Genomic DNA, 16,352 nt, shown 5'->3' with positions numbered 1-16,352 from the left:
GCATGTCGTGGAGTTTAAACACCTGCCTAGATTATGCCAGGTAATTGGAAAGCTGAGAGGTCAGTAGACTCAGATTGTTGCCATGCATAGGGTTTTTCCTAATATTTGGGGGTGGGGAGGAAGAGCTCAGATAAGACACGGGTTATAACAACAGTCTGTTTGTTTTTCCAGGTGTACCCTTTTGGCCATTATCAAGTAATTTTAATGTTTTCTTTATCAATTTTGACTGTTTTATTTTTACTGTTTTGAGTGATACCTGTGGAATAATAAATATTTCTAAATATTGTATGTAACTTTAACCATACAATAAGTTCAAATTTACACAAAGTCATTTTTAACTACATTGATCTAATTTCTGTAAATAAAAAAATTATTTGGGATGTTCTCTGATCTTTCTTCTGTTTCCCTTCTTAATTTCCCTTTCCAGTTACCCCATGTTAATTGAGAGTTGACTGGTTTTTATTTTTTAAATCTGTGTATCATACTCTCGAAATCCTTTGTCTCCCTTGACTTCTCGTATGATTTTGTTTTCTGATCCATTAAATTTAAAAACATTTTCCTTATGATGCATTAATGCAAACTTTATCCATTTGTTACATTTTGTCCACCCCAAAATTTAATGTGGTTTGTAGAGATTCATAAACTATAGCAAGAAATGCAAAATATAAAATAAAATCAAAATTCTAATAGAAAAATGTAATATTTGCTTTCAGTGGGGCACAAATACTTCTCTAAGCTTCATTGTAGATGGCGCAAAAAAAGAAACCCAGGTAATTTATGTTCATAACATTTGAAAGCAAACAAACCTTTGTTTTAAAAAAGCAGAACTCCTGACACTAAGATCAGAAGGAAATGGCTCCTCAGAGACCTTATAAACAGGACCCCATGTAATGGAGTGAACAGTGGCCTTACAGTAGTCCTACTATGCATGCACCAACAAACTTCATAAGGCCCTTCTGTAGGCCAGATGCATCATCATTAATAAAGACACTTAACGTGGTGGGGAGACGAGGAGGATTCAAAACAGAGTGTGGCTTAAAAGGGGAAGAGATTTTGGAATAATTAGAAGGATGGAGATGTTGCATATCCTTTAGGCAATCTTCCATAAATATTCTTTCAACTTTGTATAGATTATAAGCTCTGTGAGGACAGGAAGTTTATCCATTTTGTTCACATTAGTACAGAGTTAAGGGCACAATGTAGGTTATTAAGTCTTTTCAGAATACATATGCACTGGGTTTGAAATTATATTTGTTGGTGCTTATCATTGAAGTTAGATGATCTTGTTCAGGGAGATGGCTACTCAGGCAGCACCTCAAAGGGTAATACCACATGGGCACACTCATTGGCAGCCTGATTGTCAGTAACTTGATTTCGTTACCATACTTACAGGTAATTGAGTTCAATAGAACTGACTCTTGCTAACCAAATACAGAATAGACAGAAATAGAAACAATGCCTGTTTGTGTTAACCTATAAATCTGTTATGAGAAATATAATTGTGAAGTGGACCAGAATTTTTGGCCATTCAGCAGTACATTATCTCACTTTAAGAGAAGCCAAATTGTAATCAGAAGAGTTGCTTAATAACTCTTTTTTGGTCAAGGCCAAAGAAATTAATTAAATATGCTAATGGTTAGGACGTACCTTCTCTGCTGGTTAGGATGTATTTTGCCCTGAACAGTGCTAGGCACGTCCTGAAAAATTTTTGTTTTCTAGGCTTCCCATTTCTATTTTTAATTGTTTGCCACTGACAGAAAGAGAACACTAGGTTAAATAGACTACTTAAAAACTGTTTTTAAATAAGGGGGAAAGGTTGAAATTTGTATTGTTTGTGGATCTAAACTCCCTGTGGTGTTCTTTTTTTTTTTTTTTTTTTGCGGTATGCGGGCCTCTCACTGTTGTGGCCTCTCCCATTGCGGAGCACAGGCTCCGGACGCGCAGGCTCAGCGGCCATGGCTCACGGGCCCAGCCGCTCCGCGGCATGTGGGATCTTCCCAGACCGGGGCACGAACCCATGTCCCCTGCATCGGCAGGTGGACTCTCAACCACTGCGCCACCAGGCAAGCCCCCTGTGGTGTTCTTGTTTGCCATGCTGGTAAGGCATAGTTAACTCCCAGTTATAATAAATGATGCTGGGGGGGAGGGGGAGGACAAAAATAAATAAATAAATAAATGATGCTTATCTTGTATAGTTTTCAAAACTTTGCCAGAGTAAAAGAGCCTATCTAAAAGTGCTGTCCATGGGAAACAATTCAGGTGGTGATTTTAGTGCATACTACAGGTGTACATACACAAAGAAAGCTGTGGTGACTTAACGGTTATATTTTGGCATTGTAGTCACAGTTGAGACTCTCATCCCCTGACCCCTTTTTTATTTTAATTCTAGCAGGTGCTGGGAATGCTCAAAGCAGAATACATAGCTCCTTGAACAACAGCAAGCTTTGAAAAGTGATCACTTTAATGCAGACATGAAAGTTTCCTGTCAGCATTAAACCAGAGTTTAGGAGCCTGGAGTGATGGAAATTGACATTAGGTAGGGCGACCAGGTGGTATTAGGACAGTTGGTTGTCTATTTGGAAAAAAAAAATGTGTGTCAGGGTCATACCTTATACTATACACAAAAATGAATTCTGGAGAGATTAAAGATTTGAATGTTCAAAGAAAAACTCAGAAAAGTACTAAGACAAAAAGTAGGAATTTTTATTTAGTTTTAGGCATGGAAAAGCTTTTTGACATGGCGTACAACTCAGATGCCATACAAGGGAAAGATTGATAGGTTTAACTATGTAAAGTATTTAAGGTTCTTCCTGCCAAAAGCCTCTACAAATATAATTAAGTTATATGGAGAAATATTAGTAGCCTATAAGAATGATAGAGTTAATTTTTCTTAATTTATTAAGTATCATTAGACATCAATAACAAATGACAGGCACCCCAATAGAAAAATGGTCAAAGTATATGAATAGGCTATTCACTGAGAATAAGAATATAAATATATGAACCCTGATTAAGAGCCTCAGCTATAAAGACAACCTTCTTCAAGGCGGAAATATAAAAAACTAAAGGATGAATTGGAAAATGTGTGCTTTGGTAGGGTAGTGAGGAAATTAACGTTAGGGAAAAGGATAGAGTTGAATACTGGCCATGATTTAGAGGTAATTTAGGAGTGTTTATATATATACCTGTACACACACACACATATATATGTAATATTTGGTAATTTTATTGCTTTAAAGGAGGAAGATATATTTAAAATCATGAAATAGTTAAGTAGAGAAGGGATTCCTGCCATTCCTGATTTAATATGTAGGACAGCAGATAAATGAGTTTTGTTTATGCCTTGGGTAAGCTTGTGTATTAATTGTTAATTTGTTCCAAGATAAGTGTCTCATGGATAATTGAAAGTCAGCTATTAACTCACTTTTTCTTGTGCTTTTGTACAAACATCTTTAACAAATGTTCCCAGAGTCCTGATGAAGGTTCTTTTTTTGCAGTGGTTTAAAGTCCTTCCCCAGAGTTCTTCAACATTATGTTTATGGGAATATCCATTCTGATTCAGAACTCAACTTCTGGAACTCTTGCATTAGGGACTCCTTGTTTTGTAATGAAATTGTCACCCAGGAGATAGCAGTTAACCTCTCCTCCTTTCCTGTTTTACTCATCTGCCTCATTGGCCAGTGTAAAGCAATAACTTTAGCAGAATGGTATCTTCCATTATAACTCATTTGTCTTCTTACAGGCATGTCTCCAAATGGTCTACAGAATCCTTCTTCTAGTGCCAGGTGAAATAACTAAATATTGTATTTAAAAAGAAGGAATCAGAAACCTCATTGCTTCTAGCTACTGCTGGGTAGTAAACATAGTGAGGTCAGCAAAAAGTTACTTGAGCACATGAAGTGATGCTGTTACAAGAATTTGAAAGCAAAATTTGCTGTGGATAAATAAGTTGACAGCAAGGTTAGTTTTGTGAGCTGAAAAATTAACAGACAACCTCAATTGGCAGTATTAGCTTAAGATAGAATGGTTCTGGGTAGTATAAAATAACAAGTTATCAAATTTGGTTTTGGCCCATGTGCCAGGCACTGTGCTGTGTTTTACATGAATTATCTAATTTAATCCTCACCTCAACTGTGATACTATGATATAGGTATTGTTGAATCTCTGTTTTGTAGATGTGGAAACTAAGGTACAAGAAAGTTACGTAATTTTCCAAAGTTAACATCACTAGAAAGTGGTGGACTTTGTTTAAAATAATTTAAGGGTATTGATTCCAGTTTTTAGCTAACATTAGTTGACTTCTCTGTTTGATTGGTTAAGGAAGGTATTTTTAGCAGAAATTCTTTGTTATTGTCAATCGCTTTTCTTCAAGTTTTTGGAAACAAAGTTACCTGTTGGGTGGCAAAATAATTTTAGAGATAATTATGTGTTTAAGTGTTTCTCGCTCCTTCGCACTTTTTTTTTTTGCTGTATGTGGGCCTCTCACTGTTGTGGCCTCTCCCGTTGCTGAGCACAGGCTCCGGACGTGCAGGCTCAGTGGCCATGGCTCACGGGCCCAGCCACTCCGCGGCATGTGGGATCTTCCTGGACTGGGGCACGAACCCGTGTCCCCTGCATCATCAGGCGGACTCTCAACCACTGCGCCACCAGGGAAGCCCTGCACTTTTATAAAGCATTGTGGACATTATTAAGAAGCACAGTTTTCATGCTCTTTGGTTTTGGAGTTGAGGTATCAATTCTGAGTTGTTCAGCCTATCTAGTGACAGTCAAAATAAATGCCATGAATGAAACTTTCAGCACTCTGAACAGTGATGTAAAAGTAAAATAGGACGTGGATACCTTTGGAAAGTGTGTGTGTGTGTGTGTGTGTGTGTGTGTGTGTGTGTACACCAGTTTTCTATTCTGGACCTCATGGAAGAGCTGCTTGCCCTTGTTATGTTGCTGAAAGACTTTTAAAGCTGGTATTTGAAAAATAGATGGAAAGTTGCTGGTGTAAGAACCCAAATCACAGAAGATTCCAAGACCAGCTTTCTCATAGTAAAGGGTACCCTTACTTAGCTACCCTTGATTTTACCCTTGTAAAATCAACCCAGATCAGGAGCCACAACTTAATTTATATGGACCCAAGTTTTCATGTTTGGAATTATTACTTGTTTTTACTAGCAAAGTAACAGAAAGTACAAAACCTTTACGAGTTTGTGCTAATTGTAATTGTTTTGTTGTGAAACGATACTTCAGATAAAGTAATATATTTATGATGGCTGCTTTTGCATAGGATAAATATTATATCTGTACAGTATAGACAAAATTCAAAATTAATATATTAATATGCAAACATGTGGGCATATTCTCTTTCTGTCTCTTAGTCCTTAGTCTCTCAAAATGAATTCTATCTTTATTTGACTCAGTCGAATTTTGAGGAGGTGTCACTTAGTTGAGACCAGATCTTTGTTCTTTAGTGCCACTGTGTAACAGATGTTCACCTGCATCTGTTTCCAGCTCTATTTTACATTTTAACTGGGGCTCTATCGCATGGTAGTTAAGAATAGTAGCCCAGGAATCTGACAAATTGGTTTGAATACATGACCAATAACTTTCTTCCTTCAGGAAATTTCATTGCTTACTATATACTAGGCATTATTTTAGGCACTGAAGAAAACCTGGTCTCTGAGAAATGATCTGTAAATATTCTTCCTCACATAGCTGTGTTTAGAATTAAATGAGATAATGTACATAGATTGCTGAGCACTTTGCCTGGAAAATGGAATCCACAATTTTTTTTTCCTACCCTGGGATCTGTAAAAATTGTATATGTTATTTCTTATTACTTTTAAATCTTTTGATGACTTGGAACCCTCATAGTAGAAAAGCAAGTATGAACAAGTGCTAACATTTTTAATGTGTCATACAAATTTACAAACGTAGCAAATGATTAGCCACATTTGCAAAGGCTCCTTTGATTTTTAAATACTGTCAGTAGATAAGCAGTAAATTTTGGAAGCCTAAATAATTTATTCATATCAAACAAAACAGCAAAATGAACACGATGTTTAATGTTACCTGTAATTTTTATTCTTTGCAAAGTAGATTTTGCTTAATTTTTCTCTTAAGTTCTCCATCTCAAGTAATCATTAGACTTTGGGGTCCTTGAGAGTTTTGAAGAAGCCAAGTTTTGTTGATTTTAGTACCTCATTTTAGCACAGTATTTAGCTCATAGAAGATATTAAGTAAATATTTATTAAACTATTTTCTTGAATTAAATTCATTTCAGGATTGGCAGTCTTCATTTTAACATGTCCCATGTATTATAATTAGCATCATGCTCACTACCACGAGCATACTGATAGGCCTAGTAAAAGATACAGATGTTAGCAGCTCTTACATAGAACTATTTCTTCTTTTGCTCTCTTATCTGTATCTGCCCTTCATAACTGACCCAGAGTAGAGTCTTCCTGTGTCTTCCCATGTTCTTCTACTCATCCTGGCTCTGAGAATCCTGAGCACTGGACATCTGAGATAGCAAAAGGTCCTCCCTGTATAAGGCTTGCTAAATTGAAGGCTGGAACAATATGAGAATATAAGCTCTGGAGCTTTGAGATTGGGAATACACCTTAGGTTAGAGGGTAGCATGAAAAGGAAAAGGATGAGTTTTTGTGGGTCAGGAATTTGGGCATGTCTTAGCTGGGTCCTCTGCTTCATTCTCTCAAAAGGCCGTAGTCAAGGTGTTGGCCAGAACCATAATCTCATCTGAAGATTCAGCGGGGCAATGACCTGCTTCCCAGGTCACTCACATGGCTGTTGGCTAGGTTCAGTTCCTTACTGGCAGTTGGACTGAGGGCCTTGGCTCCTTCCAGGCAGTTGGCTGGAGGCTGCCCTCAGTTCCTTACCATGTGGGCTTCTCCAGCTTGCTTCATCAGAGCAAGCACACAAGAAGAGCTAGAGAGTGCTGGCAGGAAAAGAGTGTTAGAAATCACAGTAGCAATCGCATCCTTTTTGTAATATTCTATTTCTTACAAGCAGATCACTTGGTTCAGCCCACACTCAAGGGGAGAGGACTACACAGGGCACGAATACCAAGAGTTGGGGATTGTTTTGGGTCATCCTAAAAATTGGCATACCACAGGGCCTTCAATAATTTTTAAGAGTGTAAAAGGGCCCTGAGATTAAAAAAAAAGAAAATTAGAGAACTGCTAATCTAGATATACATTAAATTGGTGGAATATGTGTGGGAAGTAATACTGTCCTTAAAAAAGGTATTCTTTAGATCAATATCTTGGGCCTGGGAAGTGAAAACGAAATGAGGAAAAACCTCTCCTTTTTGAGGACCTCACTTTCTGAAGGGAGGGATCTTAATATTATTTATTACCTAGTTATTTTTTAGCAACATCTTTTAGGAAGTAACACAAACATGATAGGAAGAAATATCAAATGTTAGAAAAACTAAAAAGTCTCTGAAGCATATCATAGCTGTCATGAGAACACAAAGCACAGTTTTGTTCATAGTCATTGAAACGCCATGACATTGTAGGAAGAAAGAATGCACTGACATCAGATACTTAGGGTACTTGATTGAGAGATGGAAGAGTAGCATCTAACTAATATTTGCATTATTCTGTACGATATAAGAAGCCAGAATGCTTGATTTCTTGTCCAAATTTTGAAGTTTCCACTACCGTTTTTGCCACTGTCTACTTCTGTGATGTTAATCTCTTTGGGCTAAAATTTCTACATCTGTAAAATGGAGCCATGGATTAGATGAAGAAGGTTCTATCTGTTTTCACAATTTTTCAAGGTGGCCTGGGTTGGGGTGGGAAGAAAATGAATGACCAAATCTGTGATAAGTGATGACTTCAGGCAGAATTTCAGAAATAAGTATATGAAGTTTCTTAATGTCATTTTTGCCATCCTTTACCTTTTCCTATTACATCTGTTTCCTTTCATATAGAACCCACTCATGTAAAGATAGTGACGTTATTAACTTTGCTACAATATTTATTTAAGCATTTTATAACATAGGATTATCCGATGTTGATCACAGGTCTTTGTGTCCAGTATTCTTTAGCTTTAATGTCTGTAGTTTAGAGAAATCTGGGAGAGAAGAATAGGAACATATTCTTTTTTTTTTATTGGGGTGTAGTTGTTTTACAATATTGTGTTAATTTCTACTGTACAGCGAAGTGAAGTAGAGTTCCCTGTGCTATACAACAGGTTCTTATTAGTTATCTATTTTATACATGTTAATGTATATATGTCAGTCTCAATCTCCCAATTCACCCCCCCCCCAACTCCCCACCCCCCGATTTCCCCCCTTGGTGTCCAAACATATTCTTGCAAAGCAAAAACAAAGCAAAACTTTTCTTTGGAGGATCTTTGTATATGTGTTACCCTTTAGGAAGCGCTAGAACTCTACTCTAAAAGTGATGGAGGGCTTCCCTGGTGGCGCAGTGGTTAAGAATCCGCCTGCCAGTGCAGGGGACACAGGTTCGAGCCATGGTCTGGGAAGATCCCACATGCCGTGGAGCAACTAAGCCCGTGCGCCACAGCTACTGAGCTTGAGCTCTAGAGACCGCGAGCCACAATTACTGAGCCCGCGTGCCACAACTACTGAAGCCCGCGTGCCTAGAGCCCGTGCTCTGCAACAGCAGAAGCCACTGCACGAGAAGCCCGCACACTGCAACGAAGAGTAGCCTCCTCTCGCTGCAACCAGAGAAAAGCCTGCGCGCAGCAGCGAAGACCCAATGCAGCCAAAAATAAAATAAATAAATTTAAAAAATAAAAGTGAAGGAATTTGGGGTAATGATTATTTCAAATGGTTGTTAAAATATTTCAGATAAATTCCAGTATGGCTAAAGGCCATTCAGTGACCCAAATATTTTCAAAAAAATGGGATAAGATTTTATTGTAAAATTGTTTATATCAAATCACTCAGTCGGAACTATATTTTTCATACCCATTTATGGCAAGATAATATTTTTTGAGAGTCTAAGTTTATTTCTTCTTGCAAGTATAAAAGCAAGCAAGGTGATTGAGAAGAATGTTGATGTCAGCTAAGCCATATTGTTAATATCCAAGATTCACATATAAAAATAAAGGAATTTGAGAAATTGTAAATAAGCTTGTCTCAATTTGATCAAGCCTTCAATGCTAGAGATTTGTCAAGATAAAAGTGGAAGATTAGGAAGCTGAGCGCACGCGCGTCGGGCCGGACTACAGGGCGCCCCGGATCCAAGTGGGCAAAAGGGGCAAGGCCACAGCTGTCCGGCCCAGCCTGTTCAAGCCGCGCGCCTGTTCACGTGACACGAAGGGAGCGGAATTCCTCTGGAGTTAGCGCCATTTCCTGCCCGGTGTTTGTGGAACTGCCTATCGATGTGCTGTACCCCTACTTCATGGTTCAGAAGGAGATGGTGCCAGCTAAGCCGCCCAAGGGCCTCGTGGGTCAAGGGGTCTCCTGGTACTTAGAGAATTACCTGGCCAACCTCTTTGCAGGAGCCTGGGAGCCTCAGCCTGAGGGGCCTCTGCCTCTGGACATCCCTCAGGCTTCCCCTCAGCAGGTTCAGCGCTGTGTTGAGATCCTGAGCCGGGCCAAAAGGCCCCTTGTGCTGCTCGGGAGCCAGGCCCTGTTGCCTCCGACACCCTCAGACAAACTTCGGGTTGCTGTGGAGACCCTGGGTGTCCCCTGCTTCCTGGGCGGGATGGCGCGGGGACTGCTGGGCCGGAGCCACCCCCTTCACATCCGGCAGAACCGCAGCGCCGCCCTGAAGAAGGCAGATGTTGTGGTCCTGGCAGGAACGGTGTGTGACTTCCGTCTGTCCTATGGCCGTGTCCTCAGCCGCAGCAGCAAGATCATCATCGTCAACCGTAACCGGAAAGAGATGTTGATGAACTCAGACATGTTCTGGAAGCCCCAGGAGGCTGTGCAGGGAGACGTGGGCTCCTTCATGGTGAAGCTGGCACAGGGCCTTCAGGGCCAGACATGGGCCTCAGACTGGGCAGAGGAGCTTCGGCAGGCTGACCGACAGAAGGAGCAGACCTTTAGGGAGAAGGCATCGATGCCTGTAGCCGAGCACCTTAACCCGGTGCGGGTACTGCAGCTGGTGGAGGAAACTCTGCCCGACAACTCCATTCTGGTGGTCGATGGTGGGGACTTCGTGAGTACAGCCGCCCACCTGGTGCAGCCCCGTGGCCCCCTGCGCTGGCTCGATCCTGGGGCCTTCGGTACTCTGGGGGTTGGTGCGGGATTTGCACTTGGCGCCAAGCTGTGTCAGCCGGATGCCGAGGTCTGGTGCCTGTTTGGGGATGGAGCCTTTGGCTACAGCCTCATCGAATTTGACACCTTCGTCAGACACAAGATCCCAGTGATGGCTCTGATAGGGAACGATGCTGGCTGGACCCAGATTTCCCGGGAGCAGGTGCCCTGTCTGGGCAGCAATGTGGCCTGTGGCTTGGCTTACACGGGTTATCACAAGGCGGCCATGGGGCTGGGAGCCCAGGGCTTGCTACTTTCACGAGAGAGTGAGGATCAGGTGGTCAAGGTGCTGCACGATGCCCAGCAGCAGTGCCAAGATGGCCACCCAGTCGTGGTCAACATCCTCATCGGGAGGACGGACTTCCGAGATGGCTCCATTGCCGTGTAGGGCCTCATGGGTCAGTGCCCTTGGCTCTCTTCCCACCCCTGGACTGTGCCAAGCTGGTTTCTCATCCTTGCTTGCCCTGGGCCTATCCCATGAGGCCCAGTGACCCTAGAACCCTCCCTGAGGACAAGGAGGGGCTGGAGGGCTCAGAGCTCAGAGAGGCTCCTTGGCAGCACTGGAGAGCCCTTGGGCCTTTTTCTTTGTGGGCTCAGCTGTGTCCTTTCTCCCCTTCTCTCTTACACATTGAATAAACCACCTCTGGTGCATGTGGGCCCAAGTACTCATCAAAAAAAAAAAAAAAAAAAAAAAAAAAAAAAGTGGAAGATTAGAAGAAGCAGTAATTGCAGATAGCAGTATAGTAGTAATTTGGGAAATGACTGTAATACTAAGTTTCATGTGCCAAAATTATGTTTAGTGAATAATTTTCTTGTATTTTTGAAATGTAAGGTAGAAATGCAATTGCAGCAAATGAGCCCTTCTGTCATTTATTGCTGTTGAGATTGTTGTCCTTAAGTCATTTTGTATCCTTTTTATGAAGATCCAGCTAAGAAATATCTTTTAGATCCTAAATACCTGAAAAAAGTTTTGCTTTTCTTGTGGAATTGAATGCTGCTGTCTCCTGACCTTGACCCTCCCAAAGCAGAGTTCAGAACATTTTCTTCTTTGCTTTTAGCTGCTAGGAATTTTAGTGCCAAATTATACTTCAGTTTAATAACTTTACATATTTACATTCTAAATGTACACTTACTTTATTCTTCTGTCCATTCTTAATTTCCTTATTTCTATGTGTTTTATAATTTTTTCTTCTTTACTTATAAAAAACTTTTATTGAATGAGATTGTTCTTATAGCATTTTTAATAATAAACAGAATAAATTCTCAGCCTTACAGTTAATCAAAGAAATGCAAATTACAACAACATTTTAAATCAAATTATAAGAAATGAAAATATGATTTTTGGTGCTGATTGACATGAGTGCAGCGAATTGGGCACTATCATATCTATTGGTGGAAGTATACATCTATACAACCTTTCTTTACAGCCCTAAAACATCCATATCTTTTGACCTAGTGATATAAGTTCTTGGTACATCCTAAGGAAATTCCCTACATTTGGAAAAAGCTTAATGCACAAAGATGTTTATATCCACTTTACTTAAAAAAGGTAAAATTTAGAAACAACCTAAATGGGATTAAGTAAACTATTACGTATCTATCCACTTAATGGAAGGAGTAATAGCATTTTTTTTTAAATGTCTTTTTGGCTGCGGCATGCAGAACTTCCCCGACCAGGGATCAAACCTGCGCCCCCTTGCAGTGGAAGCGCAGAGCCTTAACTGCTGGAGCACCAGGGAAGTCTAGGAGTAAAACCATTTTTAAAAACCTTCAAAATAAAACAATAATGTAGCTAGCTTTAATTGGCTATCTTACTGTGTGCCAGGACTGTTGTAAGCACTTTCTTTTTAATCTTCACAGCAACCTTATGAGGGTAGATATTTGTATTACCCCTGTTTTATAGACGAGGAAACAGGCTTGGGGAACTGAAATAACTTGCTGGAGATCATCCAGCTCCTAACTAAGTGGGGTTTGTACAAACCCTAGAGTGTTACTTCTGTAACCTGCACTTAGAGCCACTTCCTGTGCTATCTCCCTAAGGAGAAGAGGTGTGGGGGGAATGAAAATGTAAAATGTATTTGATGAAGAATGAAAGAATACATAGAAGGTAATTTCTGTGATTGTGAGATCTGGAAGGCATTTACAATCCTAAGACTCTCCTTCATTTAGAGAGGAGTTAAGTTACTTGACCCAAGGTCTTACAGTTGAAAGGAGATTCCAGATTTTAGATTTCAAGTAAAATGTGTTTGCTTTTGTATAGTGGCTTTTTAAAAATTGTGATTTAGTGATTTCTGTATCTCCTAGCACTATTTGGAAGACAGGAAGACAGTGTCTTTAATTTTTCCTTTGCTTTTATGTTGATAATTTCTTCTGCCAGAGTTTTGTCTGTTTCTCATAGGCTAATAAAAGTGAGGTGTTGTAGATTTAAATTGATCAGTTTATAACTTTAGTTGCCATAAAAATATAAGGAAGTTGATGACTGTGTGATCAGTCATCAGTTTAATGCTAAATGTAATTTAGCATTAAATGCCATTCTAAATGTAATTTCGTAAGTAAATCAGGTTATAGACATTATTCAATTTGTATTTCCCCAAATTTTAAAATGAGTTTGGGTTAGTAAAGGACCCTTAAAAAAACAGTGCATATATTTTAATCTTTACCCAGATTTCCTTTTCTCTCCCCCAACTTTTCTCTCTTCCAGATCTCTCTTCCTCTTTCTTTTTTGTTTCAAAATTTCTGAAAATTTTACATCCCCAATTGAATTTCATTTTGAGCTATATAGTACTTATTAGGCTTCTACCTTCTTAGCAGTTGGAACATTGAATTATTTATAAGTTCTTTTTTTCTGTCCATAATATAATGATCCATTATACATGCTGTACCACACTGTTAACATTTGGGTAGGAATTCTGTTGTTGGTCAATAATGTAAGTAAAACATATCTTTATGACTTAGAAGAGAAAAAAATAGCTTGGAATGATACATGTTTTACATACATATAATTGAAAAAACATGCTTCAGAAAGTTAGCTTAAACTAAAAGTACATGTAGAATAATCACCAGTGAGGGGGAAGTATCAATTTCTGGTAATCCAATGACCTGTGGTTTGTGAAAAGACATGTGTAGTTGGAAGTTATATATTTTGCTTTACAGAATATATAGCAAACAGTTTTACTTCTTTTAACCCATTATCAGGTTTATTTTGGAAAAAGTTGTGTGAGTAATGTGCATATATACTGAATTTAGAAAACATTGCAAGAAATTTGTGTGTGGTAATTTCTTTGGTGTGTGGTAATTCCTCTGTGTGCAGTGCTTTTTAAGAACTCAGGGTAGTTACGTGTTTTAATTTAAGTGTTTAACTGCAGCATGTTTATAAATGATAGGCATTAAGTTAGTAGATGAACTTGTATAAAACAATCATCTAAGGCTAGAGTGACTGATTTATTCATTTATTTAACATTTATTGTCTAATACCCATCAGACACCATGTTATATTGATTTACATATATCACTTATTCTTAACCCCTGAACTTTAATCAGAAAGGATAGCCCCCATCCTGCAAGAACTCACAAATCAGTGGCAAGTTGGCGGGGAGGGGTGGGATGGGAACAGACGAGTCAACTGAAAGCTAATACTCTGTGCTAAATGCTGTGAAGGTTGTAAAGCTGGTATGCTATGGAAGAATAGAAGAGATTCACTTAACCCAGTTGTTTAGGGAGAGGGAAAGAGGCAGAGTCAGGGAAGACTTTTCGAAGAAGACCAGAGCTGAAAGATAGTAGGTATTAGGTTGGGTATATGGGGGCAAGGTGGGGGTGGGCAGGGGGAGTCCAGTACATTCTTTCTAGTACTAAGTGAACACAAGAGCATCTAAGTAGCATTTTAAGTTTTTAGCCAGAATAATAGCTAACATCTAATATGGTGCTTGTTATATGCCGGTCACTATTCAAAGCACTTTGTATGTTCTGTGTATTCCTTTAATTCTCACAACAACCCTGTTGTGTAGGTATTATGATTATCCCCATTTCACAGATGAGGCACAGAAAGATGAAATAACTTACTTAGGAAATAACATAACTAGGAAGTGGAAGAGCTGGGATTCAAATCCAGGCTATCTAACTTCAGAGTTTGGGTTTTTACTAATGCAAGAAGTTAAACTCTTGGTTGCTTTGGAGATAAACCCTTTTCATTGTTATTTGTATTACTGAAGCAAATATATTATTTTCATAAAATTTGAATCAATGGATCTTATCCATTTCTCTGCCTCTGTAGGAATGTTCAACATCCTTCATCTTCTCAACCCCTCCAAACTTTCCCTCCTTACCAGCCCTCTTAAACCTCAGCATGCTCTGACTTCTCCTTTGTTTCTGCTCCCTCTACATACCAGCCTTTTCTTTCCTCTTATCCCCAAGCTGCTTTGAACATAATGTAAAATGCTGAACTCCCTTCCTTTGCTACACACCTTTAATTCCCTCCTCAACCCATTGAAATCTGGGTTCTAAAGAGAGATTTATGAGGAAACTTCCTGGGTTGTGGAGGACCAGCCTGTAGGGCTGTGCCTCCTATTGTTTTTATTTTTCCAGTAGTGCTTAGCAGCCCAAGGTGTATGAGTGGAGAAGCCAGTCAGATGTATTTCTCCAGGACTGGGGGCTTTGTTGGGATGTACAGCAGAAGGACAAGGAAACAAGGGAGTGGAACGTATTGACAAGAAAGTCATTAATGGACCCTGTGGTCTCAGTGGAATTAAGAAAGAAGTGAAGACAGGAGCAAATTGATGGCCTAGGGGAAAACGGATGGACAGGAGGTCTGGATGAGTCGGAGAATAGGTCTTTAATGAGAGTAAGGGAATGAGCGATCCAGGAGGAGTGGGGTTGTGTTGAGAGAATTTGAAGTATTAGAGGAGGAACAGTTCTGGGTGATGATGGGGTTCCAGATCTGACCATTGGTGTGAGTGATTGAAGTAACAGTCATTAGTGTTGAGGAAGCTGATTCACCCAGGGTGAGGATGGACTGTGTGTGCAGTGGAGCGTTGTGATGAGCTGTGAAGGAGTGAAAGTATAATTTGCAAGGTGCTCTTTGTTATCATCTTTGCTCCTCACTTGTTGCCGAATACTCATTTTATTAACGGGGTGTGTTTACCTTTGTAGTTGACATCTTATTCTTGTTTGCATAGAATAATGCAAAGGCTTCAGTGAAAAGGAGCACTGTATGATCAGGTTCTTGTATATGTCCTGTTTTCGGTATAATTCCTAGCATAACTGCTTATGTTAGCAGTATTTTGACCTTATCTATCATTCTGGGCGATCTGTTCTGGCATTTTCTTTTGAGAAAATAAAAAAGAGAAAAGGATAGAAGATGAAGAACAAATGGACATACATTTAATCTTTAGTTAAGGGTGTTTGGATTGTGCCGATAGTTTTGGGAATTGTCCACCATGGATCAGATAGAAAGAAAGCAGTAATCATGGCTTGGGAAATATTGTCTTCTTTTTGTTGTTCCTGTTTGTTTTAATTGTGTATGGTTAGAATGTGTGTAGGTGCTTCTCAGAATTTAAATTATTGTTTAAATGTTAGGTAAGAAGGGAAAAGGATGCTTAATAGTATTTTTATTCTTGAGGATGTCACCATAGAAACATCAGGGAAAAAATGTAATGTAATATTATTTGAGAGAATTAGTTTTTTGTTAGCATTCCCCCAAGAGGATACTACTTTGGGGCTGAACATCGTTGCATATAAGTAACAAGGGTACAGTCTGTTGGTTTTCTATGAGTTTAGGCATAGCTATTCATTTAGTGGACTCTGGAAGCCTTCTTTGTATCAACAGAGTGGATCAAACTGACTCTAAAAAATGGTTTCCAGTAATCTCATCAAAAGGGGAAATCTAAGGGCCTAGAATATATTATAATACATACTTCAATATTCTGGTGTACTAGGGCATTATTTTAAAAGTATATCATAGGGCTTCCCTGGTGGCGCAGTGGTTGAGAGTCCGCCTGCCGCTGCAGGGGACACAGGTTCGTGCCCCGGTCCGGGAAGATCCCACATGCCGTGGAGCGGCTGGGCCCGTGAGCCATGGCCACTGAGCCTGCGCGTCCGGAGTCTGTGCTCC

The 16,352-nt window shown here is 39.6% G+C and overlaps 2 protein-coding genes across 6 annotated transcripts in view; both read left to right on the top strand.

Moving 5' to 3' along the window:
* Positions 1 to 16,352, top strand: part of POU2F1 (POU class 2 homeobox 1) — a 191,029-nt gene that overhangs the window by 16,620 nt on the left and 158,057 nt on the right. The window lies entirely within an intron of this gene.
* Positions 1,333 to 10,897, top strand: LOC117309357 (2-hydroxyacyl-CoA lyase 2-like). The gene is made up of 2 exons (XM_033846468.1): positions 1,333 to 1,392; positions 9,168 to 10,897. Exons 1-2 carry the CDS (start codon positions 1,333 to 1,335, stop codon positions 10,632 to 10,634), a joined length of 1,527 nt encoding a protein of 508 aa, XP_033702359.1. The 3' UTR covers positions 10,635 to 10,897.

Source organism: Tursiops truncatus, chromosome 1 (genome assembly GCF_011762595.2).
Source record: "Tursiops truncatus isolate mTurTru1 chromosome 1, mTurTru1.mat.Y, whole genome shotgun sequence".
Taxonomy (NCBI): Eukaryota; Metazoa; Chordata; class Mammalia; order Artiodactyla; family Delphinidae; genus Tursiops; species Tursiops truncatus.
This window is presented reverse-complemented; position numbering and strand designations above follow the sequence as displayed.